General features: G+C 44.2%; 1 protein-coding gene across 10 annotated transcripts in view; it reads right to left on the bottom strand.

Annotated features, from left to right (window-relative positions):
- Nucleotides 1–723: 723 nt before the first annotated feature.
- The window catches only part of AKAP8L (A-kinase anchoring protein 8 like), a 35,000-nt gene continuing 20,716 nt past the window's right edge, over nucleotides 724–15,007 (bottom strand). For all 10 annotated transcript variants that reach the window (XM_065576336.1, XM_065576334.1, XM_065576333.1 and 7 more), the window contains 5 exons: nucleotides 14,070–14,211; nucleotides 13,048–13,153; nucleotides 11,421–11,551; nucleotides 9,929–10,024; nucleotides 724–1,730 (listed from right to left, as the gene is read on the bottom strand). In XM_065576336.1, the coding sequence (XP_065432408.1) occupies nucleotides 1,344–1,730; nucleotides 9,929–10,024; nucleotides 11,421–11,551; nucleotides 13,048–13,153; nucleotides 14,070–14,211 (862 nt within the window). In that variant the 3' untranslated portion in view covers nucleotides 724–1,343. The remainder of the gene's footprint in view (nucleotides 1,731–9,928; nucleotides 10,025–11,420; nucleotides 11,552–13,047; nucleotides 13,154–14,069; nucleotides 14,212–15,007) is intronic.

Below are 15,007 nucleotides of genomic sequence, written 5' to 3'. Positions count from 1 at the left end.
AGATCATGATAGAAAATTCTACACAGATGAACACCTATAGTTTAGAAGCTGTGCAGTTCTACTGTATACCGACAACTAGGCTAACTTCCAAATTCTGGAAGAATGAATGCAAGTAGGGAGGAAGAAGTCAGGTTTATAAAGAAAACTGATCAGCTACAGCTACCAGCACTCTATATTCCAGGGAAGTTCCACAAATGTTGGAACCATTAAAGAAGCTCAAGGCAGCTTGTCCCAAAATGGTACCCTGTCATCCAGCAGAGATGTGTCCCCCCTTTTCTACACATGCATCCATGATGGCGCATAAGCCAGCACAGATTTGTCTGTACAAAATTGCTTCAGTTTCCTGCAGTGGCACGCTTTGAAATATCATGGAAGTGTTAAACTTTTGATTTGTGAGCTTGACAAATATACTCAGAATTAAAAAGTCAGTGACTAACCTATGGCAACTTTAGGAAATATTTGTGAATATTCACAAGGCACAATTCAGTTGGAGATCTCAGAAGGGTTATATTAGCCTTATAGAGGAGAACAAACAAAAGAGAAGTGACTTCTTCCAAAACAGCAGCAAAGTTGAGTGGAGCTCAGTGCAGCAGACCACAGCTATTGCACAGCATTGCTTCAATTTAGGAGGACTGCATTTCAAGATCTCCACCTATTACGGGAATCACCAGAACACATACTACTCACCTCCACCTTCAGAAATTAAGGCGCACACAGGGGGGGTAATATCAGTGTAGTGCTTTATCTCCACCCACCGAAAACATTCACCTTTAAGTGAAAGCATTTTACAAACAATACAATGTCGACACCACTTATTTTTGCTTTGCATTAAAAAGGAAGAGTAAAACATTGGGAAGAGTACTACAGTCACATGGAAATTATGCAGAATTTTACAGCATACACTGCAGATTTTTAAACCCTGGATTTCAGACTCCTTTTGCTTCCAGGAAGGCTGGCTAAGGGACAACCCACTTTTTTTAAATATATAAAAGTTTTACAGGGACGATAATAAGAGGTTTAATCTGCCGGATTGTGATTTAGCACGTAGTGCATTAGCACAGTTTGTTTTGTACACATGCTCAAAGGAAATTCTTCTAGTACAAAGCCATCTAAAAACTTGGACTGCACAAAACCTAGCTACTAAAATGAAGGTTTGGTAAAAAAAAAAAAAAAAAAATCTATTTCCAAAAACACTTTACAGATAGAGGCTTTCAACTGCCATAACTAGGTGAAAGTTTAGTAGAATGATAACCAAAAACATACTATGAAGTTTCACAGATCGTTATGCTTTTAAAAAAAACTTAATGCTGGGTCTTAAACAGGTCAGCTTCCCCATCCAGAGTCTACTCCAAGGGCTCATCCTCTTCTGCTGCAGTGACTCCTTTGCTTTCTTCCTCACCTCCTTCCAGCAGTTGCTCTTCCTCCTCAGCCGTGAGGGTTTCCTCTGCAACTTGTGAATTCTTCTCCTCTGTGTAGCCTGCTTCTACTTCTGCTTGTGCCTCTGCCTGAATCTCCTCTTGCTCCCCGTGATTCTCAGTTGCTTCTGCTTCTGGGTTCTCCGCTCGGTCTTGGCTTTCCTCATCTTTATTTTCTTCATCTTGGTTTTCTTCATCAATCTTGTTTCCATCTGCTCCTTCAGTTATTCCCTCCTCTGCATTTCCACTCGTTCCACCCTCTCCTTCCTCATGCTCCTCTTTCTCTTCTGGATCATCTGTGAAGGGATTCTCACCCTGTAAGTCAAGAGAGAATTATATTGAAGCTGTATTTGGACAGATTTGTGGCAGATGTTAGACCTTCTCACTTAATTTCACACACATGTCAGGTACATGAGATCCTCCTTCAGGGCATGAATATTTCTGATCATTAGGCTGGGACCAGCATTTGGAAGTTCTCTGTACCTGAAAGTATTTGTACAGAACCAGAGGGTTTAACCCTGGCCAGCGCGAAGTTAGTGAACCTTACAGCAGTGTGTGATGAAGGCACCCATGAGGTTTGCCTTGTTACTGAGAGTTAATTTTATATTATGTGGAAGTTACTTGTAGCTCCCCTGTTATTCCTTCTCCCAGCAAGGTCCAATAAACTATTGGAGTGCCATGCTTCTGCTGATATAAGCAGACTGCTTTCAGACCAACGAAGTTACCAGAAAAGTAAAAAGACTTGGTATACTTGGTCTATTGAAAGCAGAGCTGTTTGTCATGTCAGGAACAGGGGATGTTCATATTCTGGGAGTCCTCCTGACAAAACTGAGCTATTGGAGACTTATTCTGTATCAAATGTAAAATGACACTCTCCCATCCCCTATTTTAGAAGGTTTTTACCAGGCCTCGTCTATACTGAGAATTCATACCAGTTACAGACAGCAGTGTCACTGTATTGATACAAACCGGAAAAACTGTTATAAGCCAATGTTTGCACTGGTGCAAATCACCCCTTCTCAAAGCAGGGTGAGCTGCAGTGGCACACACTGCAGCTTAGTGTGGACAAGCAAAACTACAATAGGTGTATGTGGTGGTGCAGCTACACCAATGCCTACACTGGGGATTTCAGACAGCCAAGGGCTTAGTCTTGCAACCCATTTCCAATTCTGATGTGATTTAAGCAACTAACATTCAAGAAGTCTATCCATAGTCGAGTTGGTTACCAATCTAAAGATGGGGTTCCAAGTTAGCATTGGTGCTGTACAACATTGGGTAACTGACAGTTTGGAGAAGAACTACTAAAAACCAAGCTGTAACTGAAGACAGGAAGATACAAGCCTTGTTAGAATGCCAATGATAGAGGCATTTTAAGTACTGACAGAAAGAAGCTCAAACCATGAACACCACAGATCAGCAAAGCTATGGACAAATGCTATCACAAGTGGAAAGCCAGGCTTTCTAACGAGGTGCTTACTATTAGTTCCTAGCCATCATGCTTGGCAAGGTATTAGCCTTCAGAATGGTCACTAAATGCAGAGACAAGTGGTGACTTTTTGGTACTAGTCTTGGACTTTCCAGACAGTCCCAACCCATAGACCAACTACTGCCTTGGTATCAATGACAAGTTTTTGCGTTTATGTGGATCATAGGCCCCAATCTAAAAAGGAGAAGGTTACTCACCCTTGTGCAGTAACTAAAGTTCGATATGTGTGTCCCTGTGGGTGCTCCACTTCAGGGGTTGGTGAGTTCCGGTACCATTGATCGGAGAGTTTTGGTAGCAGTGCCTAGTTGGGACGTGCATGCGCAGTAGCGGTCTCGTGGCACTGTTGGCACCTCATCTAGTGCGCGCACAGTCCGACCCCTTCAGTTTCTTTTCTACCGCCGAGTCTTTAATGCAAACTCTGAAGTAGAGGGGAGGAGGGTGGCAGTGGAGCTACTTCTTCGGGTGCTGACCCTATGGGTGGGTCCATTTCAGGTGACTGTAAAGCAGTGCTCTACTGTGGATGGAAGGGCTTCCGAGTTGTATTCATAGTTGACGCTAGCACTGTTAGGCCTAGTATCACATCGGAGTCTGAGTTTTGCATTATTGCATAGCGATTAATGAACGTGTGTTCAGACGCACAAGCGGTGGCCCAACATATCTCTGTGATTGGTAAATTATTTAAAAAGGCTGTTGAGGTCCACATTGATCTGTTCAAATGGGCTCCGATCTCTGTCTGGGATTCTCTTTTTTGTTGTTGATAGCACAGATGGATGCAATTTGAGATCCATTTTGAAAGTCTTTGTTTTGATATTGCGGATCCCTTTGACCTTTCAGCCATGGAGACGAAGTCTTCAGAATGGTTTCATTCTATCTAGGTAGAATGCTAATGCATGTCTAACATCTAGAATGTGGAGGATGGTCTCTTGTGTAGTCTCATGTGGTTTAGGGTAAGTGAATTGATTGGTTGAGATGAAAGGATGATGAAACCTTGGGGACAAATTTTGGGTGTGGTCATAGTGTCACTGTCTTTGAAGAATACAGTGTATGGCTGGTGGGCCATGAGAGCCTCTGTTTCACAAATTTGTCGTGCAGAAATAATTGCAACAAGGAATGCAACTTTCATTGAGAGGTGTAGTAGAGTACAAGTCGCATGTGGGTTCGAATGGTATTTTGGTAAGGCCTCTAAGGAGCAGGTTTAGATCCCATGCTGGTATGGAGTGGTGTATTTCTGAGTACATGTTCTGTATTCCCCATGAGGAAATACTTTGTGATCGGGTGTGTGAATAATGAGACACCACCAATCTTATGATGGAAAGCAGTTATGGCTGCTAGATGTACTTTAACTGTACTTGTGGAGAGTACTGATTGCTTTAGTTCCAATTTGTATTCCAAGATCAAATGAAGTGGTGCTGTAAGTGGAGTTATGCATTTGTTTTGGCACCATATGGAGAACCTCTTCCATTTTTATAGGCAAGTTGCACAAGTGGCTGTCTATCTGCTGGGTAAAACAGGTTTTACCTGTTCCGAGCAGGTTAATTCTTCGTGTTGGAACTATGCCTTCAGATCAAGTTTGGATGGAGGACTTGACCTTTGTCTTATGAGAGGAGAGCCCGTCACAGCAAGAGCGTGTATGGTGTGCAGATTACCATGCAGATCAGGTATGGGAACCATGTCTGTCTGGGCTATAAGTATGACTGTGGCTTCGCTGGTTTGTATCTTGTGTATTACTCTGGAAATAAAAGGTATTGGTAGGAATACATATAGGAGAGATTCGTTACATCTGATGAGGAAGGCATCCCCTAGGGATTGTGTTCCCAGTCCTGCATTTGGCATTTCATGCTACTGCGAACAAGTTGATATGTGGGAACCCCCACATGTGGAATGTGTTGTATGATGATGTCATTCAGTTCCCATTCGTGTTCTTGGGAAAAATTGTCTTAACGTGTACGCCGCTGTGTTCTGCCAACCTGGGAGACATGATGCTGTAATGGTGATGTTGTGTTTTATGGACCAGTTCCATATTTTTATGGCTTCTGTGCATAGAAAGAGATCAAGTTCCCACTGTTGGTTTATGTAAAATATATATGCAGTGTTGTCCATCATGACTTTTATTGTTTTGTTCTGGATTTTTGGGAGGAAATGGTTGCATGCATTGTGAACCGTGTGTAATTTGAACAGGCTGATGTGTAAATGTGTCTCCATGGGAGACCACTTCCCTTGGATTGTATGTTGGTTTAGGTGGGTGCCCCAGCTGATCTGTTGTGATCAGTATGGATGATGGATTCTGCTGGAATGGGATCCCCGCACATTCATTACAGTGGTGGACAAGACCATGAAATGTGTGTTGGACTTTTGGTGTTAGTTTTAGGATTTGTACAGTCTGTGCTTCCAGACAGCCCTGTAGGCAGCACATGTATAGTCAAGCATGTTTTACTACGAAGGTGGTGGCCCCTGTATGTCCCAGCAATTGAAGGAAAGTGTGTGCTGATACCTCTGTTTGTGACCACTGATATGAGAGTGGTCAGTGCTACAAATCTGGTAACTGGCAACGATGCTTTGGCCTCTATGGACTCCAGGTGCGCTCCAACGAAGTCCAATTGTTGTACTGGGTTTAGAGTAGATTTCAGTTAGTTTATTTGCAACCCTAGGGTGTGAAAGAGGGTTATAGTCCTTCGGGTAATGTTTACTGTTTCTGCTTGAGTAGGCCATTTCAGTAGGCAGTCGTCTAGGTATGGGAAGATCAATATTCCCTGTCGGCGCAAATGTGACACAACAACTGCTAGGGTTTTGGTAAAAACTCTCAGGGTTCTTGAAAGTCTGAAAGTTAGCACTCTGTATTGGAAGTGGTCTTTCCCTACTGTGAATTGTAGAAACCTTCTGTGTGCGGGATGCATGGTGATAAGAAAATATGCATCTTGTAGGTCGAGGGCTGAGAACCAGTCCCCCTTTTCCATCACTGGGATAATTGAGTTCAGTGTGACCATTCTGAATCTGTGGATATGGACAAACTTGTTGAGTTTTCTGAGATCTAATATGGGTCTCCATGCACAGTTTTTCTTTTGAGTCGGGAAATAGTGGGAATAAAATCCCTTTCCCCGGTGCTGTTTTGGAACTTGTTCCATGGCATCCAGCTGTAGAAGATGCTTTATTTCTTGTCTTGGGGGGGAGGGATAGCTCAGTGGTTTGAGCATTGGCCTGCTAAACCCAGGGTTGTGAGTTCAATCCTTGAGGGGGCCACTTAAGGATCTGGGGCAAAATCAGTACTTGGTCCTGCTAGTGAAGGCAGGGGGCTGGACTCGATGACCTTTCAAGGTCCCTTCCAGTTCTAGGAGATAGGACATCTCCATTTATTTATTTATTTGTCATAGAAGGTGGTTGTGAGAAAGGTCCCTGAAGTGGGACAGGGAGAGGGAAGGGGGACAGGTAGGTGGAATGGAGATAAAAGGGATGACATAACCTGTTTGAATGATCTCCAATACCCAGTAGTCTGTGGTGATGGAGGCCCACATACGATAGAATGGTCGTAGCCAATGACCAAAGGTCTGGGTTGGTGGTAGTACTGGTTCTAGTTGTTGGGGGAGGTCAGCCAGACTCTCGACCAACATTTCAAAATTGCATCTTGGCTGGTGGTGCTTGGGATGCCGCGGACAGAGACTGGGAAGGACAGTGTCTTTGTGGCCGAAGTCTGGGTCTCTGGTTGTCATGTGGCCTCTGTTGTTGTTGCGATGTATGGTCTGTTGCAGGAGTATGGTTGGCATCTCTTCTGTCTGTTTGGGGGTGTGTAAATGCCGAGGGTTCTCAATATCACTCGTGAGTCCTTCATGGAATGTAGGACTTCATCTGTCTTGGTGGAGAACAGCTTGACCCTAATCAAAGGGGAGGTCTTCTATCTTAGTTTGGAGTTCTCGCAGGATACATGAAGAACGTAGCCACAATGCTCTGCGCATTACTATTGCTATTGTGTGTGCAGCTGTGTCAGCGACATCAAGGGATGTTTGGAGCGCTGTTCTGGCTATGAACTGTCCCCTTATTAACGACTGCTTGGAATTGTTCCCTCTTGTCTTCAGAGATTTCACTGAGGAACTCGTTCAGTTTAACATAATTATCGTGGTCATATTTCGCTAGCAACGTTGTGTAGTTGGCCATGCAGACTTGCTGAAGAATAGACTTTCTGCCCAAATAGATCTATTCTCTTCCAATCCTTGTTTTGGAGTGTGGATCGGGATTGGAGTTGTTCATCCCTGGCTGGCGGCATCCACCACTAAGAAGTTGGGCTGTGGGTGTGAAAAAAGAAAGCCCATTCCTTTATTAGGTACATAATACTTTGTCTGCAGGTTGGAAGAATAGTGGTGGGTGTTTGCCACACCGTTTCCATCAAGGCATAATTTATTGGCAGGGCTATCTTTACCATAGAAGAGGTGTGTAAGATTTTTAAGAGTTGGTGTTGGGTCTCAGTTGCCTCCTCCAGCAGAATATTCTGCCGGTGTGCCATTCACCTGAACAATTCTTGAAAATGTTTAAAGTCACCTGCGGCAGTGGAAGGTGGAAGCATCACCGATCACCCAGAGAGGACAATGAATTGTGAGCAAGTGAGGTATCTTGTTCTGTGGATTCCCCTCTATCGTCTCCAGTCTCCTCTGAAGGCTCTGGTAATGATGCTGTTGTTTAGCGTATGTGTCTCCTCTGAGGAGTGGGAGGTTTGGAGAAAGGAGACTTGCAGGCTCCTCAGGATCCCATTGTGGTCACTGTATAGGGAATGGCATGGGAGGGCACATCCAGGGATTGGTGAGCCAAGGATACATGTCCCTGGTAAGCTGCGCTCTCGTTCTTGTGTAGGACATGGATATCCGGTGCCTGATGAGAAGACTTCTTCCTCAAGGTCCTCCCAGTCTTCACTGGAAAATGGTGAAGCAGTAGGGGAATCTGGTTGGTCCAGTGCTGTTGGTACCAGTGAGCTGTTGGTGCCAAACAGAGGCAATCTGGGAATAGAGGTTACTTCCATGTCTGCCTTATGTGTAAGAGGACACAATGCCATTGTTTAGGGTGCTGTTTCTTTCTGTGCCAACGCTTTAAATAGTAGCTTGGTCAGTACAGATGGTTTCTGCGTGGCCTTAGTCAGTGCTGGTGACGTCGTCCTTGATATCTCTGTGGACGGTTCTGATGAAGTTGGTGCAGACATTGCCAGTGGCGAAGGCTGTGGCACCGTGTCCTTTGTAGGAGTAGTCGGTGCCGTGGAGGTGGCGGCTATTTTCTGCCTATCACTTGACTCCTTTCCCCTACCGGCAGAGCTCCTGGTACAGAGGAGGTGCCTGTGCATCAAAGGTGCCCACTCTGCCTGAGGTTGGCACAGAGGGTAGATATTTCACTGGAAACCATTGCTTTTTTAACTGTTCTCTGCTTGGGGAGGACGTGGCCCTTTTCCTTGATTTTGTAGAGACATTAGCACTTGCTCAGTCCACCGAGGATGTACCCAGAGAGTCCCTTGTCGAGGGTTGTCCGGGATCTGAGGTGGACGTTAGGGATTTCTCCATTAAGATGACTAAGTCGGAGATACCTGTCTCTCCTCGCTCAAGCTTTGATGTTGCTGCAGTGAGTGCACTTTCGTGGTATGTGCGACTCACCTAAACAGCGGACGCATTGTGAGTGCCCATCTGAAATAGGCATTGTTTCCTTGCATGAAGTACATCTCTTGAAACCTGGGGATCCAGACATATTTTTGATGTCCCTCATAGGATGGGAAAAACAAGAGGGAATTTTTTTTTTGAAGAATGAGCTGTCAAACAGGAATAACTGAAACTTAACACACACTAATTTAACTGACTAATTATTTAGTTAAGACGCAGTTACTAGTAATCTAACAACTTTTCTAGGATTTCTTTGATGTTGCTGGTGAGTTCCGTCTCTGGCCGAGGATGGTTGAGAAGGAACTGTAGGGGTCGGGCTGTGTGCGCCCTAGATGAAGTGCCAATGGCACCACGAGACAGCTACTGTGCATGCACACCCCAACCAGGCACTGCTAATGAAAATGTCTGATCAATGGCTCTGGAATGCACTGACACTTGAAGTAGAGCATCCACAGGGACAGCACTCGAAGAAGGTGGATAAGTTGTTTACCTTTATAATATTCAATATCACTCTTCTGAAAGGGAGAGCAGGCCTGCTGCTAGTAAGCACTGCTCCTTACTTCTAGCCGCCTGCCCCTGTCTTAATGCACAAAAGTAGTCTGAACTATGGGAGAGGGTATGCATCAAACAGCTAGCTTTAACTTGAGCTTCTTACCCAGAAATCCATTTCAACACTAGCCAACTGTTTACAGCACCAAGGGAAGTCAAATTAGCAGCTCTTGAAAGTATATACTATCTTGAGTACTCAAACTGACTAATTCCAACAGTAATAGGCTAACAATGCTACATTTTTGCTAGTGACCCTGACTATAAAACTGCTTAAATTCTATTCCATTCAACTGAAAAGGGACACATTTCTCATCCCTTGAAGACCTGGACTTTGCAGATGAGGTCGTCGCTCTATCACATACCCAACACTGATTCCATCACAAGAGTAGCAATAAGATGGACACCTGAAGGCAAATGAAAACGTGGCCACCTGAAAACAACATGGCGAAGAGCTGTGGAAGCCGACCTGAAAAACCTCGGGCACAGCTGGGAAACCATTGAAAGACTTGCCAGAAACAGACAGGAGTGGAGGAGTGCCCTAAACGCCAGAGGCTTAATAGGAACATGATGATGATGAAACTGAAAGTCTTAAAGGAAGAGCCTACCCCTGTTCATTCAGGAATTAGGAGCAACATTAAAGGTGGGAGACAGTAGAGATGAGGAAGCTAGTCATACATACTATGAAAGTCCTTGAGCACCACTCAGCCAACCCTTAGGGATCTGACATTGTATTGGGAAAGTACTTTGGAACTTCAGCCTAAGAAGTAGCTAGCAGGTAGTCCGAAAATTCTGCAGTGCAGAAGCTGCGTGGCTCTCTGCTCAATCCAACTGAAAGCTGCTTTGCAAGTATTTACCTTCAAATACCGCTCCAATTTCTTGCTGATTAGTTTGTTATTGAGAATACTTCTTGCAACTACTAAAGATGATTTCTTGGACTGTTCCATCATGGCCTAAAGGGAACAGGAGTATTTAAAGAAAACAGAGTTAAGTTTTGAACTGAGTCATGTAATACTTCAGTAGTTGCTTCTAGCCCAATGGTTCTCAAACTGGAGTCCGAGGATCATGTCTGGGGCCACTGGCCCCGCTGAGCAACTCCTCCCCCTCCCTCCCAGTGTCTCCTGCACGCTGTGGAACAGCTGTTCAGCGGCATGCAGGAGGCACTGGGAGGGAGGGGGAGGAGCAGGGATGGGGCACGCTCAGGGGAGGAGGTGGGGCAGGGTTGGGGCCTTAGGCTGAGCAGGGGTTGAGCACCCCCAGGGAAAATTAGAAGCTGGCTTGGGGGGCGGGGGGGGGGGGGTTTCCACAAAATATTTTAAATAAAAAATGGGGGTCCTCAGGTTGCTCAAGTTTGAGAACCACTGTTCTAGCCACGTTTATCAGTTATTGGAGACATGCTGAACGACTCTAGATGTGTTTGACACAACCAAGTTTCCTATCTGCCAACATTACCACCCCACCAAATTTAGTTTTTAGCATGCTCCAGAATTTGTATTGACAATGCACAGCTTTAGAGGCAATGGGCATGTGTGACTTTACATCCCATCTTTTCCTTGGTGCCAAGTGTGGCTTTTGGGGCCCTGGGGAGGGAATCTCATCTTTCAATCCTTTTGTGGGCAGGGGTAGAGGTAACATGAGCATTCTAAAAAAGCATACATAGTGGAGGGACATGGAGCACCTGAAAAAGTCTGCACTGCATTAATTGGTAGCCATTTCATTGCTAACATGCTTTAGTGCTAATATTTAAATAGACATTGGGCTTCACAATCAACACCTTCTTTAGATGTATGGGACAATTCAGAGCCATCTGCTCAGATTATCTATTTAAAGATTTAGGAAGGCTATTTATACATGTGAGGTTCTCTTTAAAACCAGAAGAATCAAAACATCAGAGGATGGATTCTACAGCCAATGGGTTGCAGAAGATATGGGATCCTGATAGCATGTTACACCGCTGTTCCTCACAATATGAAGAGATTACTTTTCTGCTGACCTCTTACAAGAGAAGATCAGTATTCTACAATAATAGACCACCATATTGCAGTATCACAACTATGAGCTGTTACCATAGAGACCACTACTGCAGAAAGCTTTAAAAAGGCTAGTCCTGGTTTTAGGTTCCATTTTCCCCCATATAGTTCATAGGCTGTATGAATGCAATCATATCCAGTTTTTAGCATTCATCAGCTTGTTTCATTAATTAAAACAAAATCCTGCAACCTGGGTTTACCATGCAGGGATAAGCTGATCTCCATATCTGCCCAGCCAGCTATAGTGGTATATTGTCTCATATTATATATAAATTACACACACACACACACACACACATTTAACCAGCTGCACGCTTACTCTGCGGTTGTGGTTGTGGTCAAGGGACTTCAGGTGCTTCTGGATAATTCCATACTGCATTGGGATGAAGAGGTCACATGCAGCACAGTGAGCAGCCTCCACCTTTTTAATAAAGTGTTCCATGCCAATATCTGAGGAGAGACAAGAGCTTTGTTCATCTAACTTGAGTTGTGGTGGCCACACCACACTTCAGGGAGTTTTGCAGTTTTTTCTGTGAGTTCACTTATCTTTAATATACTCAAGCACCCCTAGAGACTGTTTCCTACAATGTGATGCTCAGTCTTGACCAATAAGGATGAGGGGGAGCATTGCATAGCCATAGTCTAACAGACCTGAGGCCCAGAGTATGGCTGTACATCTCAAAGATGAATGCTGCTGGTCACTGCTGCATCAGTGCATTGACTATAGCATGCAAAATATTTCCAGCTAGTTGATCACCAAGCTAGCCTGCAGTACACAATTGTGTCCTACATCAGTGGTTCTCATCCAGGCGTATGTATAGCCCTGGGGGTACGCAGAGGTCTTCCGGGGGTACATCAACTCACCTAGATACTTGCCCAGTTTTATCAAAAGCACTAGCAAAGTCAGTACATACAATGATCTGTTTATACTGCTCTATACGCTATACACTGACATGCAAGTACAATATTTATATTCCAATTGATTTTAGGATACGGTCAAAATGAGAAAGTAAGCAATTTTTCAGTAATAGTGTCCCATGACACTTTTTAAAAAGATGTCTGATTTTGTAAGCAAATAGTTTTTAAAGTGAGGTGAAACTTAGGAGAACGCAAGACAAATCAGACTCCTGAAAGGGATACAGTAGTCCGGAAAGGTTGAGTGCCACTGTCCTACGTTACTTGCTGTTGACACACCTCAGTGCCATCTCTCCTAGAAAGAGGATATGACTTTCCTCATAACTAACTTCTATAATTTTACTCTAACGTGAGAAATAAGGCTCCTGTATATGAATCTGCTGATTATTCTTGTGTGAATTTAGAGCTCTCCAAAATAAGAGCAAATTACTATAGCATGCAAGGTAAATATTAAAGCATAAATACGGGAAAAGACTTCCCATCTTGCACAAAGTAGTAAAGTTGAAGAATCACCAGCTATAGACACGTGTTCCTGATCAATATTTCAGTTTTCCATGAGCCGCTTTTAAAAGCACGGTTCCACTCTGGAAGTTTACTATGCAATAAAAGGTGCCTCAACAGACACTTCATGTCTGAATAGGATCAGATGATTTAAGTAACAAGAATACTTTACTCCTGTTGGCACTGTAGAGCAACTTCTATTTCTTCCTGTTTATCAGTCTGGTTTGCCATGGCACCGGTGGGACTGACTGGCAACAGCAATTAGGTTGTACAGGTTCCAAGAACAGAACCTGCTTTGCTAAACCTTTACTGGTAACAAAAACAAGGAAAGAATCTAGTTTGATTCTCAGATCTCAGGATAGCTTTAACCAGGCTTTACTTGTGAAGTGTGCACATTTTAAAAACTCAGCATAACACAAAAGAGGAACCTCACAATGGCTTTTGTTTTTCCCATTTTCTGAGGGAAGTTGCACATTAAGGTAGCTTCACAAAAAAACAAACTATGAAGATGCAGGGAGACTTGCTATTACCTTGGGTAAGATCTTGGTCTTTATAGATCTGTTGGATAACTGCATTAATGTCTTCAATTGCTTTACGGCGTTCTTCGGTTTTTTTTGTTTTGTTAGCAACGTAATCCTGTATTGTACAAAAATATGTGTTATTAACTTCAGCTGTACATCTGACCATTAAATGTGACCATCAAAAATGCAAAGCACAGCATGTATTGTACTTACTCTACACTGCAGTTGTGCCTTTCATCAGGGCATTTCAAGACCTTTGCGTCCCCTTAACCCAGCCCTAACTGTCCTCCTGAAGGTAGTCAAGGACTGTCTGCACTTTATCTATAAAGTGCAGAGAACTCAGATCCTGATGCCCAGTCCTGTGCTCTAAATCACACCTGTAGTAGTAGTTTCACATCTAAGTTTTCATAGTCTTGACCAGGGGTCTCAAACATGCGACCCGCGAGCTCCTCACGGCCCCCCCACCCTCCCCCAGCATTTACCTAGAGAGGCTCCGGCCCGATGTGCAGCGGGGGCTCAGGATGGGGGTCGGGGTGCAAGAGGGGTTTGGGAGAGCGGGCTCTGGCCTGGCACGCACCTGGGGCCAGGCAGGCTCCCTGCCTTCCTGCCCCCGCGCTGCTCCGGGAAGCAGCCGGAACCTGGGTCTGTGTGTTGCTCTTGCTTCAGGCAGCACCCCCAGCAGCTCCCATTGGCCACAGTTCAGGGAAGGGGTTGGAATGGGGGCGGGGAAGGGGTGGGAAGAGGCGGGGCAGGGCCTCATGGAAGGGGTGGAGTGGGGGTGGGGCCGAGGGTGGTGGTGGGGGAGGTATCAGTAATGCAGCCCTCGGGCCAATGTACTTGTCCTCATGTGGCCCTCGTGGTCATTTGAGTTTGAGACCCCTAGTCTTGACCATTTGAACTATCCATTCACATCCAACTATCAAAGTTTTTTTGTTTGTATTTTTTTTTTTTTTTTAGGTCTCCGACAACCAACTTGAAATAAAAGTGCACTGTATAGCCTGAAGTAATGGGAAACTTAACCAAAGATTCACCTGGAGGAAGTCAGCTGTCTGCTGAGGCAGTTTTGTTCCAACAAATTTGAAGTGTTCCTTGTGGAATTTGCTTTCCAGATGAACATTCATCTCATCCTCATAGAAGGTCCGATATTTGCACAGCGAACAAACAAACTGAATCCTACCAAGAGAAAGTTAGAACCAAGTGAGAAATCAAACCCCAAGCCCCAGGGTTCCATTCCAGGCTCCCCATCAGCTTGACAATACTAGTCATTTCCTACTAGTACTTAGCGGTACAATTAAAAAAGAGCACAGCTCATTCAAGAGGACAAGTCTTATACCTGGGTTGAATGGTCACATCCTTCCTACAGGTTTTAATACAGATTTTAAGGCCAGAAGGGACCATTAGCAGTAATTAGTCTGACATCTCATATAACCAAGGGCAAAGAATTGCAGTAATTCCTACACCAAGCCCAATAACTTATGGGACAGCTAGAGAGGATTTTAAGAAGGATGTCTGTCTCGATTTAAAGATTCCCCCCCCCCCCCCATAATGTAGAATCCATCACAGCCTGTAAGTTGCTCCAATGGTTAATTATCTTCAATGTTAAAGTTGTGCAACTTACTTCATGTGAACTTCTCAAGTTTCAGCTTCCAGCCACTGGATCTCATTATGCCTTGGTCTATTAGATTAAAGAGCCCTACGGTCAGAGAGCTCCCTGTGTAGGTAACTAAGGTCTTAAAGAGGATTCTCTCAGTCCACCTATTTAGTTTATCAAATATAAGGCTAAGCCTAACTGTAAAGCAGGTTTCCAATTTGTAACTTATTGTTTTGACATTTCTCTGAACCTCCCCAATTTTCCAGTATATACACACATATACACACACACACACATATATATATATACACACACACACACATATATATATATATATATATATATATATATACACACACACACACACACACACACACA

This window comes from Chrysemys picta, chromosome 22 (genome assembly GCF_011386835.1).
Source record: "Chrysemys picta bellii isolate R12L10 chromosome 22, ASM1138683v2, whole genome shotgun sequence".
Taxonomy (NCBI): Eukaryota; Metazoa; Chordata; order Testudines; family Emydidae; genus Chrysemys; species Chrysemys picta.
Note: the sequence above shows the minus strand (reverse complement) of the source record. Positions and strands in the feature narration are given on the sequence as shown.